General features: G+C 44.3%; 2 protein-coding genes across 5 annotated transcripts; both read left to right on the top strand.

Annotated features, from left to right (window-relative positions):
• The first annotated feature begins 35 nt into the window (after positions 1-35).
• On the top strand, positions 36-5591 carry LOC127595563 (prostaglandin E synthase 3-like). Its single transcript, XM_052057168.1, has 8 exons — positions 36-202; positions 1107-1220; positions 1651-1720; positions 1800-1898; positions 1970-2056; positions 4381-4434; positions 4538-4565; positions 4660-5591. The coding sequence occupies exons 1-8, from the start codon at positions 183-185 to the stop codon at positions 4677-4679; spliced, it is 492 nt and encodes a 163-aa protein (XP_051913128.1). The 5' UTR covers positions 36-182; the 3' UTR covers positions 4680-5591.
• Positions 5592-6260: 669 nt separating this feature from the next.
• baz2a (bromodomain adjacent to zinc finger domain, 2A) lies at positions 6261-23954 on the top strand. Of its 4 annotated transcripts, XM_052057061.1 has the most exons (31): positions 6262-6484; positions 7568-7691; positions 7790-8503; positions 9607-11331; positions 11573-11676; positions 11743-11845; positions 11922-12305; positions 12408-12468; positions 12648-12756; positions 12848-12949; positions 13044-13266; positions 13408-13469; positions 13552-13617; positions 13718-14104; positions 14184-14438; positions 15910-16124; positions 16199-16273; positions 16357-16522; positions 16592-16654; positions 16732-16876; positions 16971-17530; positions 17620-17965; positions 18104-18259; positions 18342-18502; positions 18771-18836; positions 18911-19194; positions 19278-19413; positions 20427-20573; positions 20693-20934; positions 21021-21164; positions 22375-23954. In XM_052057061.1, the coding sequence occupies exons 2-31, from the start codon at positions 7568-7570 to the stop codon at positions 22532-22534; spliced, it is 7485 nt and encodes a 2494-aa protein (XP_051913021.1). In that variant the 5' UTR covers positions 6262-6484; the 3' UTR covers positions 22535-23954. The 4 variants fall into 4 exon arrangements, with proteins under 4 accessions (XP_051913022.1, XP_051913021.1, XP_051913019.1 ...); XM_052057062.1 differs by having other exon boundaries at positions 6261-6484; positions 11573-11845; positions 13044-13188; XM_052057059.1 differs by having other exon boundaries at positions 11573-11845.
• The last annotated feature ends 630 nt before the right edge of the window (positions 23955-24584 follow it).

The following is a 24584-nucleotide window of genomic DNA, read 5'->3' on the forward strand; positions in this document are numbered from 1 at the left end:
CCGACGGGCTCCCTCCTTTGCTATTCTCAAAACAACACTACGTAACTCCAGCGACTCTATTTTCTCTGGTTGGCTGGCGGTGACGTTTTGCGTTGCCTGTCCGTGTGTAGTAAACGTTTCTTCACTCCGTAGGCGATAAAGCGCTTTTCTCACACAAGGCTGTTCTGTCTCCGAAAAAGACAATGACATCACATCCAGAGACGTAAGTGTGTGTGAAACACACTCCCAGTGCTCAGGGTAAAAAGTGGAAATTGTGCTTGTGTAGCCGGCTAACGTTAGCCTCCCGACAACATGCCGCGGTAATGGCGGGAGGCCGGCCTTTACCTCGGTGAACTGTGAGCTACAATTAACTTGCTAACTGTCTGATATTTTCAGACCAGTCTTTCAAATATTTCGGCCACTATCGCTTACTAACGTATCCGAGGATTCTTTGACGCTGCGACTACTATTGTATGACGTTCTGGCGTATGTCAGGTGCACCGCATGGCTCAACTAACTCGACTGTTAGCTCGGCTAGCGACATCGAATTCATTCAGCCACTTTCTAGTCGGTTCTAATGAGGATCACATCTATATAGAAGTTAAGACTGTGGCGTTGTTGATCTTTACGCGTATTAATAGCATAGCCGTATTTTGAAAATACGGAGTTTATTCACCATTAATGATGGCTCATGGGGCCACGAGTTGATTGCATTGTAAAGTGGCGGAAAACAAGCAGCGCATTCAGACTTCCCAGCTCACAAGGAGTTGTCTGCCGTCGCGCATTAGTTGCACATTCTACCCCAAATTTGTGTTTTTAGTTTGATAAATGGGATGTCTTTTAATGCTAAGGCCCACTGTAACTTGATACTGTCGTCACCTGATACTGCCTTTTTTAATGGAGGACTGTTCCACCTGAACTGTGCCCTTCAATTGCTTATCATGGCGTATGTTTGCATTTTACTTGGAATTTAGTTAACATTTCTGTAAAGTAAAATGGGTATCATCACAGTGATGCTAAACCTCTTGCGCGTTTGTGTCCTCTTTTGTATTCCTATAAAGTGCCATTCAAATATTTTTAAATCCATTCAAAACAATTGCTGTGCTCTCCTTGTCGTTTCTTCGCAGGCATCCAGCAAGTGCCAAGTGGTACGAAAGGAAGGACTCTGTTTTTATAGAGTTCTGTGTAGTGGACAGTAAAGAAGTAAAGGTCACTTTTGATAAAACTAAATGTGCTTTCAGGTATGTATTGATCACAATTACTAGGCACAGCCTGGCTCTGTCAGCTAAACTGACTTTGAAGCGTTTGCTTTTGGTTTGGTTTGTTTATTGAACATAAAACATATACAGTAATAATTTGACAGAAAAATAAGGTAAATAAAAAAACTATTTTTGAATGTTTTGCTTCTATCTATGCCACACATAGGCGCTGTGGTCTTAACTGTCTATCAACAGAGCTAATATGTGCACTTGTCAGAAATGATGGTAGTCCAAAGCATTGACTAATTCAAATATCCAATAAATATGTATGTGTAATCTCAGGTCTGGGGAACATGTTTCAGTTTGTTGAATTCTTGAAACTAGCAGCATGAATGACATCAGATTAAAAGACAAATAGGACAAGTGAGTCCGGGTTCTGTAATTGTATGTGTACTTGTGCGTGTTTTCCCAGTTGTGTTGGGGGAACTGACAATGTGAAACATGAAAACGAAATAGAACTCTTTGATGCCATCGAGCAAAATGTAAGTATTGTTAAATACATTGACCAACGTTTACTTTTTTTTTTTTTTAACACCTCACCTTCACCGTCCTTCAATCCAGGAATCCAAACACAAACGCACAGACAGATCTGTGTTGTGCTTTTTGCGGAAAGCAGAACCGGGCAAGTCATGGCCGAGGTTGACCAAAGACAAGCCTCAGGTTGGTTGCCTTCAAGATGCCATCCGTTTTAAATTTACCCGAGAGGTTAAATGCATGTGTCTCCACAACAGAGATGGCTCACTGTTGACTTTAACAACTGGAAAGAGTGGGAGAACGACTCAGAGGAAGAGATGGGCAACTTTGATCAATTTTCAGATGTAAGCAGTCGTACACTCTACATTCATTTTTATTCTTATTAGAATACTTTTTCCAAGATCCTTTTCTCAGTTTTTTTTTTAAAGCAATAGTTTTTTTTTCTAAAATAATATCAGCTTTATTATACATTATAGCTGTTTTGGGCAATTAATTTTGCAAAGCGGCCACATGAGAAACTGGAACATTTGGAGGGAGCCCAAGCCAAAATGCTAACTTCAAACTTTGTATTATTTTTAATGAATTAATAAAAACAAATAAATAAGGATGTGTCTAGGTATAGTATAGTATTTTTATAAGACACTCCAGTGTTTATAACACAAAGTATATACGGTACAGGTATATGAACAAAATACAGTATCACAAATTGAGGACTATTTGCTACAAAATGAGACTAGTAACAGACCTGGTTGGTGGCTTTTCTTTCACCTTCACAAAAAAAAAAAAAAAAAAAAGAATTTGGAGCGCCAGGAGAAGCGATTTAAAACTGTACACATGAGCTACGTTAGTGATGTTCATGCAGTTAACATGCTGCAAAAGTGTGTCCCAAGCCTCAGCACCAGGTCTCTACTAAGCTCTAATAGCTTGTATCTAATTCATTTTTCTGTTTAATGCGCGCTCACGTGTGCCTGGGTGCATGTGTGGTAACGGGTTGATCGGGGAAGATTGGCTGCTTGAAAAGTAGATCTTTGGTCAAAAGAGGTTGAGCACCCCTGAATTAGAGATTTGGGAAATTGTCACCAAGTGTCAGTATTACTCTGTAAACCTTCACATTTCTTGATAGATTTTGAAGTGGAACAGTTAGGTTTGATTCCATGCACTCACATATTTTGAATCAAACACAATTTTCTGATTCAAATGGCTCTTGTCACACCCCTAGTTAATATATTAGATTTTTTAAATACACACTTCTTCAAATATGTTGAACATTTTTAACGTTGATTTTTGTGGACATGGCCATGTTTTTTCTGGACAAAATAAATTTCAGTTAAACTGTGATAGGTTACAGTTCACGAGTGGGGGCAGAAGGGAGCGGGAGATCGACAGGCGGATTGGTGCAGCATCTGCTGTGGTGCGGACGTTGTATCGGTCTGTCGTGGTGAAAAAGGAGCTGAGCCAAAGGGCGAAGCTCTCAATTTACCGGTCGATCTACGTTCCAACCCTCATCTATGGTCACGAGCTATGAGTCATGACCGAAAGAACGAGATCCCGGTTACAAGGGGCGGAAATGAGTTTTCTCCGCAGGGTTTCCGAGCTCTCCCTTAGAGATGAGGTGAGAAGCTCGGTCTTCCGGGAGGGGCTCAGAGTCTAGCCGCTTCTCCTCCATATCGAGAGGAGCCAGATGAGGTGGCTTGGGCATCTGATTCGGATGCCTCCTGAGCGCCTCCCCGGTGAGGTGTTCCGGTCATGCCCCACCGGGAGGAGACCCAGAGGAACACCCAGGACACACGCTGGAGAAACTATGTCACCCAGCTTGGCTGGGAACGACTCGGGATCCCCCGGGGAGAGCTGGACGAAGTAGCTAGGGAGAGGGAAGTCTGGGCTTCCCTGCTAAAGCTGTTGCCCCCGCGACCCGGCCCCGGATAAGCGGTAGATGATGGATGGATGGATGAAGGTTACAGTAGTTGGTTTAAAATGTAAAATGACTTTGAAGTCACCCAGAATCATGGAACTGACTGCTTTTGATTTAAGAGGTTCTCCTACAGTAGTGATTTTGAGGGTTTTACTTGGTGCGATCCTTAATTCAACACATTCAGTGGCTGATAATAGACATCTGTAATAGACAATAGACAAGGGTTGCTCCCTTGACACTCTGGAGGAGGTGGGCAACAGAAGGATGCTAACTAAGCTCAAAGCTATGATGGCCAGTCCCTCCCACCCCCCCTCCAGCCCGCCCTGACAGCACTTGGTAGCTCCTTCAGCCAGAGACTGTTACACCCGCGCTGCAAGAAGGAGAGATACCGACGCTCGTTCCTACCGACTGCTGTCAGGCTGATGAATAAAAAATAACAATAATAATAATAATAATAATTTTTATCCATTTGTGTTCATATTGTATTTAATTGAAAGATGTTTGGTTTTTTTTTTCTCTTTCTCCTTTCTTCTTTCTACATACATTCTTGCTGCTGGAGGCTATACATTTCCCCATTGTGGGACGAATAAAGGATATCTTATTTTCAGTGGTGTATTTCTCAGGTTTCACCTAATGAGTGACATTTAAAAAGGTGCAGACAAACTAATGGAACATTGTCATTGGTACATTGTAAATCTTGTGAAGGTCTCAACATAAGGGGGAGTGAAGATGACTTTTTCCACTTTCATGTTGCAGATGATGAATAACATGGGAGGTGATGATTTCCAACCTGATCTCGATGGTGACGACGTAAGAATCATTTTTGTTTAAACCAGTTTCAGCCACGAGATTGACGTCTGTTTATCATTCCATGTTTTACTTGATTTTTTTTAACCACATTTTCTTTTTCCAGGATGAGTCTGCAGACAGTGACGATGAAAGTCAGTCATTTTCCATGTATCATTAAGTTCTGAGGCACTTACTGATGGGAGCCTGTGAGACAGAAAGTCTAATTTTATTTCTCCCTACTTTCAGAAATGCCAGACTTGGAATAGAGGGCCCGATACTCTGGAAGGAAAGGAAAAGATCGGCAGACAAAGGAAACGAATGAAATCGACACTTTTACACTTTTTTAAAGGCATCGGGGGAAAAAAACTAAAGTACTGAGTCAGCGCCCATAATTAAATGCATAGCCTCTGCTCGATGCTCCTGTGAAGGTTGACATGCATGGTAATGTACAGAGCAGCTATCGCCACTTCCATTTGCTGTACTGCACGTCAGGTATCTTGCTTTACTGTTATATGACCAACGAAGCACACCTTAATGGAAAAGCTTGTCCTCAATTGAGCAATATGTGTTGATCAGATTGACTACAACAGAATTGTGGTTTATGATTAGTAAAATCTTTGTCAAATGTTGTGGTTATAAGTTGGGTAAATAGTGTAGTTTCCTCTGTTAAAAATAATAAAATATAAAAACAATTTGTTGGGGTCCCTCTAAACTGCCTTCCGTGTGTCGTGAATTAGATGACCAGGAAGCCGGTCTGTTGTTTCTGTAACTTCAATTTCCTGCTTACATGTTTCCCTTTACTCCTTGTTTATATGAAGTCATGGCAAACATGTTTCATCTGTCCAATGACCATCTAATCGAGTGTTGTAAATGGAGTTCACTCATTTGAATATCTTAACTGTTCCTCTCTCCAACATGCACTCAGCCACCAAGATCAAGTTGAAATTATTTGCAGCGCAGGCTTGAACCTTGGTTGGGCTTCAGCATCACATCTCTGGGTTCTACACGCATACACACACAAAATTGAGAACAGAACCTTGTTGGAGAGATGCAGTGATGTGTAATGACCAAATTCTATTTGCACTGTCAACAAAATGTTTGGGGAGACATGATGTTGCATTACAGTGGACATTCATTTTTTGTCTACATATTTCTAATAAACTGTTTCAGAAATCTTGGATGCTCTCTTGGTCATAACTAAAAACCTGTTTTGACTAACTAGGTGGTTCGGGGAACTTAAAATCTTAGATGGTTCAAACTGTTGTGCATATTGCTAAAGCTAAAATGATACAGGTTCGCCATGTGTCACAGGATAATGAAAACTAGCAACAAGTTAGGTGCACAAATCGCTATAGTGACGTCCTGCAAAAAGTTTGGGAAACCACCTCAAAATGGGAATTCCGAAGCTGACGTCACGGCTTTATAAACTTCTTTGATATCACTTTATACTTTAATCAGGCGCGAGTGGTTGATAATTAAGTTTGAACCTTTTGAACACAATAACTTCGTCAACAATAAGCTTTCTCTTTGGGCTTGATTTCCTCGCCCGTCGCAAAAAAATCAAATACGTACAATACACGATTTCCTATGTTGATTTCCTACATTTAAGTGCGTACAGTATTTGCAAGTTATACGCCCGTTAGGTTCCAACAAAAATTACAACTACTGTTCATTGACGATAATTTAATTGGTTTGATAGACTTTATAACACGTACTCGATCATTCATTCGTGTTTTACAACGCTCTAAAGATAATTTGCTCTTACTGCTTTTACAAACGCGTCAAAGGGGAGCGACGACATAACTAATGTTAAAAAACGTCAAAAGGCATTTTACTTTGAAGCGATGGCGTAATTTGACCGGATGTGTGCGATCATTAGGGAAAAGCTTACGCGGCTAGTGCCCGCTCCATGTAATCATGGCTGCACGGGATCGTACCAGACTTTTTTGTTAATTTAAAATCCAAAGGTTAGGGAAGAGTTGTTTATTATCCACCGTGGTTCCGTCCTCTCTTCAAAACCAGCTGCGACGCGGGGTAGACACCCGTGCCCCCGAGATCCGCGGAATGAAAGGTTTGCGAGTTCCGCTTGCGATCACAATACAAGTTGAGAAAGCGCAGTGTGGGAGGATGACGCTCTGTGAAAATCGCCCGTGTGCGTTCGGCGTAAACAATGTAACTTCATCAGGCTGCTAGCTAACGTTAGCCGACGAACAAAAGCGGCATCGCGGACCCAGCTGTTAAGAGGCGAGTTACTGGACCGTTCGCCTCTAACGATAACCCTTCCATTATGCTTACAACTATGTACACGCATATTCCTGGTAGTCGTCGTGGATACAAAACAGCGTGGTCGTGGATTCGCCGGACCCGCAGCCGGACTGTTGGCTAACATCGAAGAAATCCCTGGTGACTAACCAAAGGATGCTATCTGTTAGCTTATTTGACTAGCATTTACTCGCTCGTTTCCATTGTGATGATCTCGCTCAACCACCTTGGAACTGAGAGAGTCGTGTTTGCCTCTGGTGTAAATGGAACCACAATATCTGTTGTCTTGTCGGCTTGAACTCAACATGTACCACGTCTGAAACCAGACGAGGGTCGCTCTGGTGTGTATTGTCGTGAGAATGACGCTAGCGCCGCTGTGCTAACACGGCGCTCGTCATGGCCTCGTTGAATTAGGAAATCAAGTATTTAGAGGCTGACTTGGGTTTGTGCGTGGGACCTAAATCGAGCGTCTTCATAAAGTGATCAGTTTATTAACTGGACAAAGTAGGGTCTTATATTAGTGTTTATCACGGAGGTTATGTTGAGTTTTAGCGTCTCATCAGCCGAAATGACGAGCCTCTTGTGGGGGTTTAGTCAGCTTTTGCGTTGCGTATGGTTGGGCCTCGATGGCATCTGTTCCTCGCCGTAGCTGGCTGCGACATTTTGACGCTTGTTGTTAGGAGCAAAATGGTGCTGACAAGAGGCGACACTTCCCAACTTTATACGGCAGGAAATACGTGCCAACTGTGTGTGGAATAAAATTAAATAACAGTACAGTAAGGAAAATGGTGATGCACGTGCGCTGGCAATATTGATTTTGTATACTAAAACGTGAATGGGTGTGCTTCCTACGCGGGTATTAATGTGTTCGATTGTTCGTTTCTTTCAATAGATGGAGGCAAATAATCATTTCAACTATGGCACTCATTCTTCAGCAAACTCAGGACTGAAACTCTCCTCAGGGGATTCTCTTTATACTAATGGTTCCTCCATGAGTTTTTCTCAGCAAGGAAAGAGTGAGTATCCTTCAAGATTTTATCATCCATCAGAGTGACCATGAAAGTTTTGTTTTAATTTCCAAAGTCTGACTGCAAATGTTTCCTGTACTTGACAGATATGAATGGCGAAATGAATGTGAATGGCATCACTACTGTACCTGGCTCGAGTGCACCTGCTTCCCAACCACCTTCCAGTCCTTACCCACATATCAGCAATCACCACCAGAGCAGCATGGGCTACCTATGGGGAGGGCATCCTCAGTACAGCCCAACCATCGCCACGTCTCCCGGGCACAACTTGCACCAGAAGCAGCCGTCACCAAGCATGGCGCAACCTCAGTCACAACATCACTTACAGGTTCAAGGATCGTACCAGCTCAATGGGGAAATGGAGAGCTCCCAGCAGTCACCTGTGGCAGGCCCATCAAATATGCCCCCAACTAGCAGTCAGTTCTGGAATAGAAGTAACCCTAACCCACAGGCTGCTGCTTACACTTCCCGCAGCATGTATGGGACATATGAGAGTCAGTCCCCTCCATCTTCGCAGCAGCACCTCCATTCCCACCTGCGGTCACCGCTTCACCTCCCGCAGCATTATGGCGTGATGTCAAATGGGATGCCATACTACCAACAGCACCACACATCTCTGCCATCTGCCAAGCACCCAAAACAGTCTACGGGTCAGAGGATGCAGAATTTTGCACCCGCACATGACACAGAGGGGGCACCCACGAGAGCAGTAACATCATCAACGGCCGTGCCGGACGCAGGATCTCCCATGAGGAGAGAAAAGCCCCCACAGGCTAGCAGCATCTCTAATTCCATGCAAGGTGAGCTCTCGATGCAGTTGCAGTGGATGTAAAAAGTCTACCCACCCCCTGTTCAAATGTCAGGTTTTAGTGCTATAAATATGAGACAAGACAAATCATTTCAACACATTTTCCACCAATCATGTGACCTATTAACATTTACATCTCAACTGGGGAAAAAATGAAACTTTTAGAGAAGTGAAGTAAAAATAACTGGGGTGTGAGCAACTGCATTCAAACTAATGTTGAATTGAAGTCAAAAAAGAGCTGCCACCATTTCAAGTGCTGCTGATTCACAACCAAATAACGGTCAGATTTTCTAGCACGCTGTTTCTGTCTTTTTTTTTCGCTTACAACCAGAAGCTGGAATGTTTATTTTTATTTGTTAAACACACTCTTATTTTGAACTGTGTAATAATAAATATAGTATAAGGTGGGCCCCTGGTCCCGCTGAAGAGAAACTGCCCCATAGCATGATACTGCCACCTCCATGTCAGCTTGATGCTCATTTAGTTATGAGTGTTGATTGCGATAAACATACCTGTTGGATTTATAAAAATAATAGATATGAGTTCAACAGATCGTAACACATTTTCCCCACACATTCGTGTGGAAGATTTTGTTATGGTCCGATGAAACCAGGGTTAACCACAAAAGTATATCTGGTGCAGCCTATGAACACTACAATATTGTGTTCTGTTCATCATCAAAAGAACATACCTGCAGTGAGTCATTGTGGTGGCAGCATCATGTTTAGGAACTGTTTTCTTCACTGTAAAGTTTGTCTTGGATAAGATGGAGGGAATTGTTAGCAGTTCAAGCTATCAGTCTCTCTGCACAAAACTGCTACAAAGCAAAAATGAAAAATGTTCGGAAAAGTCTGCAAGAACCTATGAAATTTCAATGATTGTTCAATTCTAACTAATCCGCACCCCAGTTATAAGAGTTTGTGAGGCTTTTTATACTACATTGTATTATTTTAGAGGGTGGGTGGTTAGGGGAAGTAGGTAGTGTTGATTATGGGGTTGTGTATTGGCTGTCTATAGCTATATAGATAGATAATTAGATATGTATATAAATATCATAACGGCTGTATTTTTGTTTGCTCTGGTCTTTTTTCTTAGTGCGTATGAGGGAGGAAGACAAGGAGGCAAACACAGACCGTAATTGCACAGATGAGACGGTTGTTGCTCTCAGGCCTGACTCTTCCTCGGCTTCTGTCAGACATACAATTGATCATCATGAGAATTCTGAAAAGCCAACTGCCCAACCACCAGAGGACATCAGAGGGTCTGGAGCAAGCACACCTCCTCAAATGACACTCACTGCTTCATTGTCTTCTACAACATCTGTGAATAAGGTGTCTGGTGCTCCTGCTGTTGAATCTTCAATAGCTTCCCCTCTATCCAGTAATGGTTCTTTCCCTGATGTCAAATGTACTCCTCCCCAGTCATCATCAGTTCCTTCTCCCAGGCATTCTTCACCTCCTTTTCCCTCTGCTACTGAGCTAACACTTGATGAATCTAAAAATCTGCTGGTGGGCTCCTCTTCTTCCTCTTCACCTGCAACACATCTGAAGTTTTGTCCACCTCCAGGCTTGACTGATGGTGTTTGTGGATCTCCTTGGGTTACTTCCTCTCCTTCATCTGAGTCTCGGGTGCATCATTCATTTTCTGGACCAATAACAGCTGTCTTGGCACCTGCCATAGTGTCCACATCATGTTACTCTGGTTCTACACCAATCTCATCTCTTCAACAAATGCTTCAAGGGTCCAAGCTCCCTCTCACACCAGCTAGAAACTCAAATGTATCAAAATGTGATGCATCAGGTGCTTCAATAGTTTCACCATTGGGAGGGTCATCTCCTGGCATGTTGCTATCAACACATGCAATGCCCTCTGCTGGCGGTAAACCTGCAGACATGATCCAGCATGAGTCCTTGTTCACCGCGTCAGCTGTTGCCTCTGTATCACCACCCCCAGAGGGGCTCAATTCACCCTCTCAGTCAGTCCATGACAGTCCCGCAACCAGACCTCTCACTACCTTACCTCTGCAAACCATGCAAGGCTCCAGGACAGCACCAGGTTCTATCCCTCTTGCCTCGGCATCCGTGCCTCCTGCAACCTCTTGCGAATTGATTCAGAGTTCTGTCTCCCAACAGCATCTTTCCAGTTCTTCTCCTGTCAACGTGTTAAATCAGTTGCCTCTGTTGCCAGAACACCCTGGTCACTATAACATGGGGAAAGGATTTGCACTTGGAATGGGCACAATAGCGGAAAAATGGCACCCTCATCTTGAGTCAGGCAAAGTAAAGACCCACAAAGCTTCTGACGCGCAGACATCATCTGATCTTCCAGGACAGTCTTTAGAGACTGAGCGACAGGAGTCAAAGGCCAGTGACAACACTGGCGATGTACAAAATGTAGAGCAGCCTTCAACCACAATTTCAACACCTCTTTACTGCCCCAGTGCCAGACACTCCTCACTGACCGTTGAAACAAGTTTTGACCACTCTTTAATCACCAGTTCTCAATATGGTGACAGTTCAGCTTATAGCACACCATTAAGACTCCATACCGGTTCCCTCTTAGATAAGTCCTCTGCTAATAGCAACTCACGCATACATGACTCCAGGAGCTTTGGCAACAGCTTTCACCTTGGAAATGGCACATCTCATACAGAAGAGCAACCTTCTTCAGTTTATGAGACCACTAGAGATGGCAGGTCATCTGTGGATTATTCAAGTCTGAACTCAACCCATGTGAGGGAATTCTCAGAGGAAGGAGAGTCCATGCTGGAGTCTTCCCTAAACAGTACCTCCTTTGGGGCTACCCATTCATCTATCCAAGGTATATATATATATGTGTGTTTTCTAATTATAAAGTGGGTGAAAAATAGTGCTTGTGTATTCGTTTAGAAATTATGTAAATGCATAGTGCATGGAAAATAATACAATACATTGTTGTTTGTTTAGCGCTATTACAGCTGCACCTGTAACGGCACTATACAGAACATTTAACATAAAATGACAATAATGGAGCAGAACACAAAACATTGACAAAAATACAATCTCACAATGTCTTTGTTCAGAGACGGAAGCAGGGTGGCCTCCCGTAGGTCATCATACACCAGACGCTGATGCGGTTAGCAAATCAACCGCAGCACTCAAGATCATGACTACCCCAAGTCTCAAGGTCAGAGATGAGAACTTAATTGCCCGCAGTACCCCAGCACGAAATCCTGCTGTACACCCACTGCAGCCAGTCGCAGATCAGGTTTTGTCAGTCACTGGAGGATGTCTGAAAAACCCAAGAAAATCTTGCAAACCTCAGTCTCCCAAGGCTTTGTGGATTAGTAAATCAGGTATTCGGTGTTCTCATTGGTCACAAAATGTTGTTTCTAAAATCCTTGTATAATTTGCATTTCTTTAATTTTCAAGCTCCTGAGGAGGCCAAAAGAAAACCCCGTGGTCGAACACCCAAGGTGGAGAAGATCAATGCTGACAAAGTTGATAACAAAGAGGAGGGACCCAAGGGAAGGAAGAGAAAGGCTTCTCTTAGACCAGAACAGGTCAAAGCAAAACTTGACGAATGTGGCCGGATTCAGCCCCCATCTGAGGAAATTGATTCAATCACAGCCGCAATTGACGCGGTTCTTGCCAACACTTCAGCCATCAGCTCGCCCTTTGCAAAACCCAAGAAGATTAAAAGAATGAGAAAACATGAGCAAGATGGAAAGGACATGACCACGGTAAAAGATGATGCTGGAGGAGTTGCCACTGGTGGTGAGGAAAATGAAGATGAAAGCGCCACAGCAGGGAAAGGTGAGAAAATGTTTATACCAATCAGTTTTAACAGTCCTGTAAATGCATTGACTGTGTGTGTGTGTGTGTGTGTGTGTGTGTGTGTGTGTGTGTGTTTAACAGGTGAATCTCCCAGGAGGAGGGTTGCAACAGAACAGCAGGTCCAGTTCCCTCTGCTCCATGGGTAACATCCTTAGCACTGTTTACTAGGGCTATAGATAAAAAAGGAGCTGATTTGGATTGGATGAAGTTAATTGAATTGAAAACAGCCGCTGTTTGCTCCATCTTTAAGTGGTAGTCATATTCTTAAAGGAATAGTTCAAATCATTTCACGGTGATGTAATAAAGCTCTCTTAATAATAGATGGAAGAGAGAGATTCGGGTGAAGAAGATGAACGATCGCATGAAGGGCGAAACCTGGTATTACACGCCTTGTGGAAGAAGAATGAAGCAGTTCCCGGAAGTTATCAAAGTAATTCTTGCACCCTCCGAAAACCCTCAAAGACATTTGTAAATGTAAATGACACTTTATTGATCATGACCTCCTTAATTATGTCGGTCAGTACTTGAAGAAACATCAGGGCGGTGTTGTCACCAGAGAACACTTCAGTTTCAGCCCACGGATGCCTGTTGGAGACTTTTATGAAGAAAGGGAAAGTCCTGAGGTTAATTGCATTGCATTTCATACACCTCGTCGGCTGCCAATTAAAATTTGAATATTTATGATGCACTTTCTTCTTTCTTTATGATGTGTGGCAGGGTATGAAGTGGGTTCTCTTGGCTAATGAGGAAGTTCCTTCGATGATCATGGCCATCACTGGCAGGCGTGGTCGACCGCCGAACCCTGATAAAGAGAAACCAAGCAGGGTTCGAGGCCTGAAGGCAGGGCAGGCCCGCCGGCCAGGTAGACCCCCCAAACCCAAGATGATTGACTTCCTTAGTAAAGTTGATGCCAAGCTATTGGAGAGACTTGAAAATAAGGGTGAGTGACTGTGATCATAGATCGGAGGAGGTTTAAAGGATGTATTTGGTATGGCTTGTAGTTGTGATGGTACAGGCTTGATGCCGGGAATGTGACATTCTAATATTTGAAGTCAACTAATCAGATATTCTGTGATTGCAGAAGCACTCACGGAGGAAGAAAAGCAAAAACTTACAAAAATCAAGAAGAAGATGAAGAGAAAGGTTTGTATTTATAAGTGTGCAAGTAATTGTTAAATAACTGTGACTTTGATGTCCAGTTCTGATTTTGTTATGACTCACTCAGGCCAGAGTAAGGAGAAGAGAGGTTGCTAAGATTAGGAAGACGAGAGAGGATAAAAAGAGAGCAAAGGTATGTATGCTCAAAATAATTACCGTTGATCATGCATCATTGTTTGCACACCGCCACCTGGACCATTCCTTGTGTGTCCTGATCTGGGTTTCTGTTACAGCAAGAGAACAAGAGTTTGGAAGTGAAGGCTGAACCCCAAGATCTGGCAGCCCCACAGACAAATGAGCTTGTGTCACAGTCTGTGGATGAGCCCAAGAAACCCGGTAGACGAAGGTCCATCAAAGTTGAGGTCGCTCCTCCTATCCAGCAGACAGATGAAGAGAGAATAGCCCAGGGCAAGAGGGTACTGAGTGCTCGTGGTAAAGCCAAGGCCCTGGCCAAAGCTCAGGCAGAGGCAGAGGCAGCGGCTCGAGCTGCACTGGCAGCCAAGAAAACTGCAGAAAGGAGAGTGCAGACGCAGAGACGGATGGAGGAACGCAGGAGGCAACAGCTAATTTTAGAAGAGCTGAGGAAACCCACTGAAGACATGTGTCTCACTGACCACAAAGTGAGTTTCAATGTCTGTCATCACTTTGTTCACCGTGATTGAAGACATGAGCAACTATAATGGCCTTTCCCTCTTGTAGCCCCTGCCAGAGCTTTCCCGTGTACCTGGTGTGATTCTCTCAGGAACAGCCTTTTCCCACTGCCTGGCGGTGGTAGAATTCCTTCATGGTTACGGAAAGTTGATTGGCCTAAATGTACCCAAGGACATCCCCAGCCTTGCAACCCTGCAAGAAGGTCTGCTCGGCATGGGTGAAAGCCAGGGAGAGGTCCAAGATCTGCTCATAAAACTAATGGAAGCTGCACTCCGTGATCCTGGCCTGCCGTCATATTATCAAGTGTGTAATGCTGCTTGTGGTTCTTTTTTTGTGTTTGGTTGATGCCGTTCATTTCAGAGTGCTATTAAGTTTTGCTATACATCAGGGATGTGAATCTCAGCACTGAGGACGATTCGATACACATCACGATCCACTGCCAGCGATGCGATACTTAAACGATACATGGAATTTTCTGGCGATACGATGCGATACGATTCGATACACATTAAGTTCAAATCAATGCGATCCAATGCAATTTGTTGCGATATTGTGCAATTAAACATGATGCAAATAAGCAAAGAAAAAAAGCTTTTAAAAAGATGGAATTCAGTATGGTATTACAAAAAGGATGCCACTTTATTCCTTATAAAGAGTAGAACTTGTACAACAACTTATTTAAGCCCTTTCACAATTGGGTTTTGTGCAAAGAAAATGTAAACAATTTGGCACCTGAGACTCACAGCTGTTGCTATAGTGTAAACACAAACAGACTATTCTCACTGAGTGTCTTATATGAAATATAATAATAATATATATATGTATATGAATCTATAGCGCAAGATGTCCACCCATCCACTGTAAGTGCAACTCTTTGCGCACTGTTCAGCGACACAGTAATCTCACTTCTCACTTTGTTGTACACACCGGGAATATGTTTGTAAGTGAACACAGACCTGTCTGGTATTTTATACCTGGGTTCCAAAACGTGCACGAGCTGTCTGAAACCCTCGTTGTCCACCACGCTAAGGCTGGAGGTCTTTGCATATGAAATAAGCAGTGACCTTAGTTATAGCCATTGCGCGGTCACAGTGAGTTGCAAGGGGACTCCCAAAATAAGAGGCAATTTTTTTCTGATCCTGACCTGGTTTACCAAGAGTTTCTCCGGTGTCCGACGAGGAACTGGGCGGGGAAGAGGGAGGGAAACTTGTCTGTGATCTGGTGCCATAGGTTTAAGTGGGTCTGCATATTTGTGGTTCTGCCGTTGTATGGCTTCTTAGTGCGACATTCCTTGGAAATTACGGAGGTTTTATCAAGCTTTCCGTCTTTCTTTTCGAAGCCGTAGTATTTCCAAACATAAGATTTGAATGTTGCGGCTGCATTAAATATAGGAGTTTCCTCGCTGCTGCTTGCGCTACCTTCCATAATGTTTCGCTTGTTGTGTACTGGACTGTATGTGACGCACGGCTACCGTCCGTATTCAACACAAAACGCAAAGCAATGATGGTGCATTCATTGCACCTAGGAAAGGGCAGATATGTGACGTTTAACATGAATAAAACGGCGCTTGAATCGGATTTTACCGATACCCATCAATGCATCGTGATGAATCGCGATTTCACCCGTCAATCGCGTCGTACCCAGTGAATGAGCCGATGCACTCGGATCGCGGACGTGCGCATCGATGTATCGATTATTTTCCACACCCTTACTATACATATACACTAATATATATATATATATATATAATATTTTTTTTGCGCTCTGCCATCAGTCAGTCAAGATCCTCGGGGACAAGCTGGTTGAGCTCCAGCTGACCCGCAGCACAGTTTCAGAGGTACTCCGCATCTTTCTGGAATCTCATGGCTATGAGACAGAGGTATGCAACACATTGAGGACCAAATCCTTTCATGCCTTGCCTCCCGAAACCAAGGCAGCCGTGCTCGGTTTTGTGGTGGAGGAGCTCAACGGTAGCAACATAGTGACAAGGTTTGAAGAGATTCTCATCATTTGGGGTTCTATAAAAGCTATTCCTGACTAAAAAGGTTCTCACATCCGCACAGTGACATTGACAACACACTAGAGAACATGGCCATCTACAGGAAGAACAAGTGGATTATTGAGGGGAAACTTCGCAAGTCAGTCGCACACTCTTACACCCCAGATTAATTTAATGCTGCTCTGTATATGACTCAGGTGTTGAATGTTTTCCATCTTCCAGGCTAAAGACTGCACTTGCGAATCGCACTGGCCGCTCAGAAGAACAACTCTGTTTGGAGGAAAGACGCCGCAGTGCCCGAGTGGCTGAAGAGGAGAACCTCGGCTTGGAGGAGAGTGTGGAGAGAAGCAACCGCCGTGGTCGCAAAGAGGAGCCCAAATTAAGTGACGTATGTATTCCTTGAAACTTCAAATGCCATAAATGAGCATTTTAAACTTCTCTATCGATTTTTCTACAGAGTGAAAGCCCCGCCAATGCAAGCGTCCACGAATTAGAACGGCAGATAGATAAGCTAAGCAAGGTAAGGCAAATTCTTTTCAGAAACATTAAGTCTGTTACGACGTGAGACATAATCCTCGACTCACTGGTCATCTGCAGCGGCAAGCATTCTTCCGCAAAAAACTTCTTCAGTCGTCACATGCCATGCGGGCTGTATTGTTGGGCCAAGATCGTTATAGGCGGAGGTACTTGGCTCTCCCTCATCTTGGAGCAGTTCTAGTTGAGGGTCCTGAAGAGCTTCTGAGTGAGTCTGAATGAATATGTTAATATGAAAGCTGACTTTAAACAAATCACTGGCTTGATATTTTTGCTTAATTTTCCATACGCCTGCATCACAGCCTCAGGGGATGTTGTAATAGCAGACGTGCCAGTCACCTTCCTCAAAAAGGAGCCCAAAACAGAGGAGGTGCCTGTGGCCACGACTCCACCTCACGCTCCAACCCCCTCACCTGCCCCCGATATCTCTCAAGCTCAGACTTCATCCCCGGAGGAAGACTCACTCCCTGGCACTGCATCGCTCATGAGCAGCCAAAGAGGACGAGGACGGCCCCGAAAAATCAAACCCGAAGTGGAGCTTCACCTCCGCACGGCAAAGATCCGGCGCCAGCGCCGAAGTAGCGTCAGGTCAACAGGAGAAGATGGGCCGGTGTCTCCGGTCACCACGTTTACTCAAGATCTTTCGCAGTCTGCTTTTCTGAATTGGCTGAGTCAATCAAGGCATGCAGTACTCAACGACGCTAGCACAGCAGAACCCTTAGAGGACAGTCAACCAGAGGGGTCTGTGAAGGATGAGGAAGAGAATCGGGGCCAGTCGTTCAAACAACCAAGTGATGACAACGCTCTGAGTGAGCCTCAGCTGCCAAGTACACCGCCCACACTTGATGCTTCGCCTATACAGGTTGGATGTTGTTTTGACCAAAATATAGTTAACATTTAATAATGTGCCAAGTAGCAATGACTTGTATTTCTATTTGCATCTTCTCTCAGTCGGACGTGCTCATGACATCCATTGACGAAGCTCCTACTGGCCCAGATGCCATAGTGGCGCCAGAGGAAGCTCCCGTTCCAGTGCAAATATCTCCCATTCCTGATTGTACGCCGCCTCCACTGCCTACTCTCCTTCATTCTGCTCAAAGTCCCCCTGTAGCACGGACTCCGACCACTCGTGCCAGGCCAGGCCGCAGGCGGAGGAGGGGCAGTAGAGGCAGTAGTCCTGCTCGGAGGGGGCCGCGTGGAGCCGCAGCCAAACGCAGAGGGCGCCCTCCCACTTCTGCTTTCCAAGAGCTTGAGCAGCAGTACTTTATACAGTTGGTGGTTAAGCCCATACCAGCATGTAAGCAGAACACACTGAAAAGAGAATATTAGTCATAGAATATAGAATGTTTACTTTTTGCCACAGCTGTCTGTGCAGTGTTTCAGTGATCATTAATATGCATTCAGCTAATGATGTACTCTACAAAAATGTTTGCAGCAATGGTGCGTGGCTGGTGGTGGATCAAGGATCCAGAGGAGTTGTTTAGCACACTGCAAGCTCTCCATCCACGGGGCATCAGAGAAAAGGTGCTCCATAAACACCTGGCCAAACACATGGAGAGTTTAACGGAGATGTGCAGCAAAGCCACTGGTGGTGAGCATGAATGGAGACCTTAAAACTCTCCACCAGCTGAGCTATTGTTTTTCACGTACTTGGAAATGCTCTCTCCCGCTAGATCCTATGTTTGAGTTGAAAGTGGAGCAGAAGGAGGTCCTGCTAGAGGCTCTACAGCAACCTTGGCAAGTACAAGAAAAAGCCATGGAGACTGACAATAGCGCCCTCCGATGGGTGGAGGACCTGGAGCAGCGAGTCATTGCTGCTGACCTCCATCTAAAGGTGAGAGATCACTGCAATAAGATGATCAACCTAGAACAAATGAATGCCAAGACATCGATCAGGGGTGGGCAACTCTTTTCCTCGAGGGCTGCTGTCTTGATTGTTGTAGAGGTCTCAAATGATGAGCTCATCAGTAAGCTTTGCAGAAATTGGATACCTGGTGTGTTGCTGGAGCAGGGGGACAACGGCCCTCGAGGGCCAGAGTTACTTAACCATCCGTTAAAGCAACACAAAATAAACTGCTTTTGTCCTTCTGTGACTGCTTAAGGCTCCTCCTCAGAATGTAGTCAACGATACTGAATCCAGCACAGAGGCACCAGCTGTAGAATTTCAGGTAGCCAGAAAATCAGACTATTGAACAGCAACACACAATTTTCTTAACCTGCAAGCACTCAATCTCCTTTAAAGCCCTACACGATCCCAGAGCGGGACTCCACCCGGGCTGACCTCCAATACTATGAACATGACACCGACCCACGTGATGACTGGATCGTCCGAACCAAGAAGGAGTGGTCCGGCCTGCCTCGCATCGCCACCCATCCGCTCGACTTGGCTGTGCTACGCCTTGCCAATCTTGAGCGTAATATCGAGAGGCGCTACCTGAAGGAGCCGCTCTGGAACCCAGCCGAGGTGATGCGCCTCGCTCCTCTCACGCCGACGCCAGGAGAAGAGCAACCTATGGACGTCATCAGGTCGGCGGGAGGGATGAAAGCCTTTTTCTTTTTGTCTGCGTGCAGTACTGAATCTTTGTTTTGCTCCTTTTCTCCTGTTCCAGTCTAGAAAGTGAGATCACCTCTCGGCTCAGAACATGGCGGCAGGCCCTAGATCGCTGCCGCAGTGCCCCTCAGCTGTGCCTGTGTTTGCTGCAGCTAGAGAAAGCTATTGCCTGGGAGAGATCTGTGACTAAAGTGGTAAGAGATTTCAGACTTGACTCACAGGGATGGTTGATTAAAAAGGAGCAAGATTTTCATTTAAATGTTTTTGTTTTGTTTTTTTAATGGTTTGCATAGTGCTTAATTATGCTGACACTGGTACGGTGCCTGGTGCCAGCGTGTGGCTGCGCTTGGCAGCGCTCAAACGCCCTGTGTAGGCTGGCGAGACCCATCGTGTTACTTTTCAAAGACTGTCAAATAGACATGAATGAATGTGCACACTATGATTGCTCAACATAGTTTCCGTTGCTACTGAAATTGTTATTTTAGCTTGCCAAATTGCGACTGTGATTGTGATGCCACTTTGTCTCAATGACCAACTTCTATGGGGAAAGGTTTGTCTAAAATCTTGATTGTTTCAAGAGAGAAAATGCTGGGTTGCTCTGGATAGTTTTAATTTTAATTACAAAATGTTGGTTGTCTAACAATGAAAACCAGTTGATTGTTCATTATAAAATGGACCCTTTTTTAAAAACTATTCTTTAAAGGGGGAGTGAACCCAAAAATATTTTTTAAAAGAATGTTTTATGGAGCCTTATTAGTCTAAACACGACATTCTGATTAATATTGCATTTGTGGAATATGAGTTAAAGCTCTAGTGGATGCATACCTCAACCGCAGACACTATTGTAGCTTCTGTTCTGTGCGTCTTATAATGCGGTGCCCCTTATAAATGAAAACCGTATTAGAAAAGACCATTCATTGAAGGTGCGCCTTTTACTCTGAAGCGCCTTATAGTGCGAAAAATACGATACATGTCGTGACGTTTCCTTTCATGCATTCTTAAATATGAATATAAACATGCAGGTACTTCAAGAAATTGATACGATTCACTGAGAAAAATTATCTTTTAGCCATAATTGTAACGCGTGCACAAGAATAAGGCAAGATGTACTTGCCCATTCCCTATTTTGCTGCAATATTGCCCAATGCTACTTTATGCTGTACTTGCTTTTCTAACTTTCCATTTTGACCATCACTCTCGTCTCAAGACATGCCAGATCTGCAGGAAAGGTGACAACGATGACTGTCTGCTGCTGTGTGACGGCTGCGATCGGGGATGTCACATGTACTGCCTGAGGCCCAAGCTCACCCAGGTGCCCGAGGGAGACTGGTTTTGTCCAACTTGTGTTGCCAAGGTCAGAACCCGACCAAAGGATTTGCATGAGATCACTTGGCATTACGCAGTGGTTCTTTCCCAGGCGATGGTCACTATCGCTCATCAGCGTGCTTATTTGCCATCTGGGTTATCCCTCAGGAGGAAAGCGCATCACCACATTCCAAAAAGCGGACCAGGGTGAAAAAGAAGCGATATGAAGAAAACAGCTCGGATGACGATGCAACAACTCGGCGGAGCTCTGGCATGGCAACACGGCACAAGGAGGCGGCGACTGCCGCCCTGGCGGCAGCGTCTTTATCCCCGCGTCATTCAGGAGAAGTCGGGGCGGCCAAACGGCGTCGCATGACGACACGTAACCAGCCGGATCTCACTTTCTGCGAGTGCGTCCTACCTTCCAATTCTACGCCTGTACTCCTTCGTGAATTGGTCTTAATCTCCTCGCCACCCTTTTCCCCCTTCTCCCTAGGATTATCCTCATGGAAATGGAGGCTCACGCAGATGCTTGGCCATTCCTTGAGCCTGTTAACCCCCGCCTGGTGCCGGGGTACCGTCGCATTGTTAAGAACCCCATGGACTTCCTTACCATGAGAGAGAGGCTGCTGCAGGGAGGGTAAGGCTTACACTGAGCTATGTAAAACGCTAATATGATATTATATTATTAATTTAATGCATGTAACACGTTCCAAAATGGTAAAGCCGGAATAAATGTCTGGGAAAAGTTTGCAAAAAAACTTACAGTAATCCCTCGTTTATTGCGGCTAATGGGGGCCGAAACCACCCGCGATAGAAGAAAATCCCACCGTATAGGTATATTTGCATGCTTATGAGTATAAATAATATTTATACGGCCAAATTTATTGGTATACATGCGTGTTTGTCGTAATTAACATTACTTGATGCTATATACTAATGTATTTAAGCATGTATAAGTTGGGGTAGGTTAGTGTATGAATAACGAAATACAGTAAACACATGTATGTAGTACTATATATGCTCTGTGACTTGCTGTTGTGTTGCTGAGTTTCAGTGCCTCTCGCGGACTTTTTGCAGCATTTTCGCGTTTTTTTTTTTTTTAATGAACATGTTTGAAAAAATCCACGATGTAACCGAGGCCGCAATAAACGAACTGCGAAATAGCGAGGGATCACCGTATTTGGAACATTCCAAAAGCGAATATTTTAATTGGAAACAGACAAGTGTGATGATTTGGTATAAAATGAGCATGCTCAAAAAGGCTCATCTGTTCACAAGCAAGGATGTTGGGCCAGGTTCACTACTTTGTGAAAAACTGCGTTTCTCAACATCTACCGGTAATTGCAAAGAGTTTAGGGATTCCCTCATCTGTGATTCATGTCCCTAATATCAACCGATTACTAGACGCAGCGCTGAGGCTACGAGCCGCGCTTGCTAGCTGGCATGAATCGGTTAAATATTATCCTCCCGCATGCAAGATCCTCTCCTCGATTGAACAATTCCTTGCCGCATGATGATGTCCGTTGCAATGCATTCGCTCACCTGAAAAGTGGGTGGCCTTGTACATGACACAAAAGCTGGAATTCTGAACTTTTGTCTTAAATTCATATTTTGATCTGAAATCCAAATGTCTCCGGTATACAGCAAAAACAAAGGAATTCATACCGTTGTTGATGGTCGGCCACTCGTGAAAACTAGTTCCTGGGCCCTGCACGTTGAGTGAAAATTTGGGCGCGCCGCTCCTCGTGTGGTGGGCTTTAGGCGTTGGTCCCCCCCCCCCCCCCCCATTTTTTTCCCCCTAACAATGTACAACGTCACCCGTAACTCCTATCACGTCCGTGTTCCAGGTACTGCAGCTGTGAGGAGTTTGCTGCAGATGCTCAGCTGGTCTTCAGCAACTGTGAGCTTTTCAACGAAGACACCTCTGAGGTGGGGATGGCGGGACACTCCATGCGGCGCTTCTTTGAGAGCCGCTGGGCAGAGTTCTATTCCAACAAGGAGAAATAAGAACACTGCAACGTTCCCACCAGTGGTGGAACGAATGACTGTTGGTGTTTTCAACCAACCCTGCAAGAGGCGTTACTACTAAGACGGTCAGGTTTCTCCAGCTATGTGTATTCCCATCATGTGTAGGCATCTCTGTAATATTCCCCCTACCACTCACGTTTTTTCCCCTCTTCCCTGGGTTTGTCTTAAGCCCCTCAACTGATCTGACTTGAATATCATTCCCCAAAACCCTCACATGTGTTCCTGTGTGTCCCCGAGCTCAGCACCCTTTCACAAGTCCCAAGGCTGGTCAAGGCTTTTTGTTCAGTCTCCCCTCTGGGGCAAGGACTTTCCACATTGATCTCTCATTTTCATTGCATTTTCCCAACTGGGCCACTGCATCCTGGACCTGCTTAGTATCCCATAAGGAATAAAAAAACAATCCTAGGCCATTTTTGACCTGTTCAGATGAATTGTAATGTGGTCTTATGCCTAGAAGTTTTTTTGTTTTGTTTTTTTGGCTCAATATATTTTTATTATATATTCTATATATAAATATATATGAAGATAGCTGGGATTATTTAATAGCAATAGCGTGTAGTGAATGTGTACAGGTGACCTCATAGAATTGTCCAGATGATGTATGAAAACGGCCAGTTCAACTAAAAGAAACCACGAGTACAATTCGTGTAACTGGCACTTCGCCACACGCGCGTGCGCGCACACGTTCACACTGCTGCTGTGTGAAAGACACTGGAGGACTTTTTGATGTCCGTCAGTCCATGTGGATTTCATTGTTGAGTGACACAGCAGGCTGTAGACAGCAGATTGTTTAGAACGGTGCTACTGGCACTAGTTTGTGCTCTGTTCAAGGATCTGTTGTAGACACACCCACACTGAATGCGTGCTCTTAAGACAGAGGACGTGTGTGAAAAATGCGCTTGTAAAAGAACTTGAGTATTTGTCTGAAAAGGTGTAAACAGTGAACTTGGGTTATCTTGATATTGTACAGAAAAGCTCCGGAGCACTGGCTACATTCCCGCCTGGTTACATTCTTCATTTCCATCACTTTTTGTGCTGTTCAAGGGCCAGCGTTGGATGGGGTACTGCTCGTTATGTGACTGCGGCGGGACCACACTGCAGGCCAGCTTCTATTTAAACTGGTTTCTTACACTGACCTCAGATCAGCTTGTAGAAAATACGCATTATTCCTATTCTAAAAAGACAGAGAGAGGGGGGGGAAAAAAGACCGGAAAACCAAATGTGTTGTTATGTGACTTTTTAATAATGTACAGTTTTGGTGACATGAAATTTTGTTCCTTTATATTTTTAGGACCAATTCATTTTTAACGGGATGTATTACAAGACTCTGTTGTATTAAGGTGATGTAACATGTGTGCATCTGTAGAATGTACTGTGAGTTGAATTAAAAAAAAAACACACGTAGTAGTAGTTTGATTTGTGGTCAAACAAATCTTTCCAGCATTATCTTAGCCAATGCATGCTGGGATAGGTAAACCATTCCTTCCTCATTTGTCACTTTGAGAATGCAAGTATAAGTACTTTATAGGCACAACAATGCACAGGGATGCTTTTTATGAGGGGGTGAGGGTTGCAATTTTTGCAGTAGCATTTCAAAGAATTAACAAACTGCAATTGGAAGTTCTTTTAACCTCCAAAATGCCTTTTTGCAAACTGAAAACATGCCCACCTATCTTTAGCTGAAGGTTACTGTTTGCTTTCATACTGTCAAGCTCTATGGGGTGCACAGCTTCTGGTCCTGTGGAGCGATACTCCAGCCACCACTGTGGAAATCTGCAGCTCTACCACTGAAGCTCACCTTGCCTGATCTGGGTTTTGGTGGTGAGCCCTCTCTTGGCAGGTTTGTTGGAGTGCCGTATTGGTTCCATTTGATCGTAATGAATTTGATGGTGGGCATTCTCAAAGAGTTTATGTATCTAGATATATTTATATTGATACCTCTATCTAGATATAGATGTTCTCTCTCGCTCGCACTCTCTCGTGTGAATGTATAGATATATTTCTCGAACCAACTCCCCTTGTACCTCTC

Source organism: Hippocampus zosterae, chromosome 2 (genome assembly GCF_025434085.1).
Source record: "Hippocampus zosterae strain Florida chromosome 2, ASM2543408v3, whole genome shotgun sequence".
Taxonomy (NCBI): domain Eukaryota; kingdom Metazoa; phylum Chordata; class Actinopteri; order Syngnathiformes; family Syngnathidae; genus Hippocampus; species Hippocampus zosterae.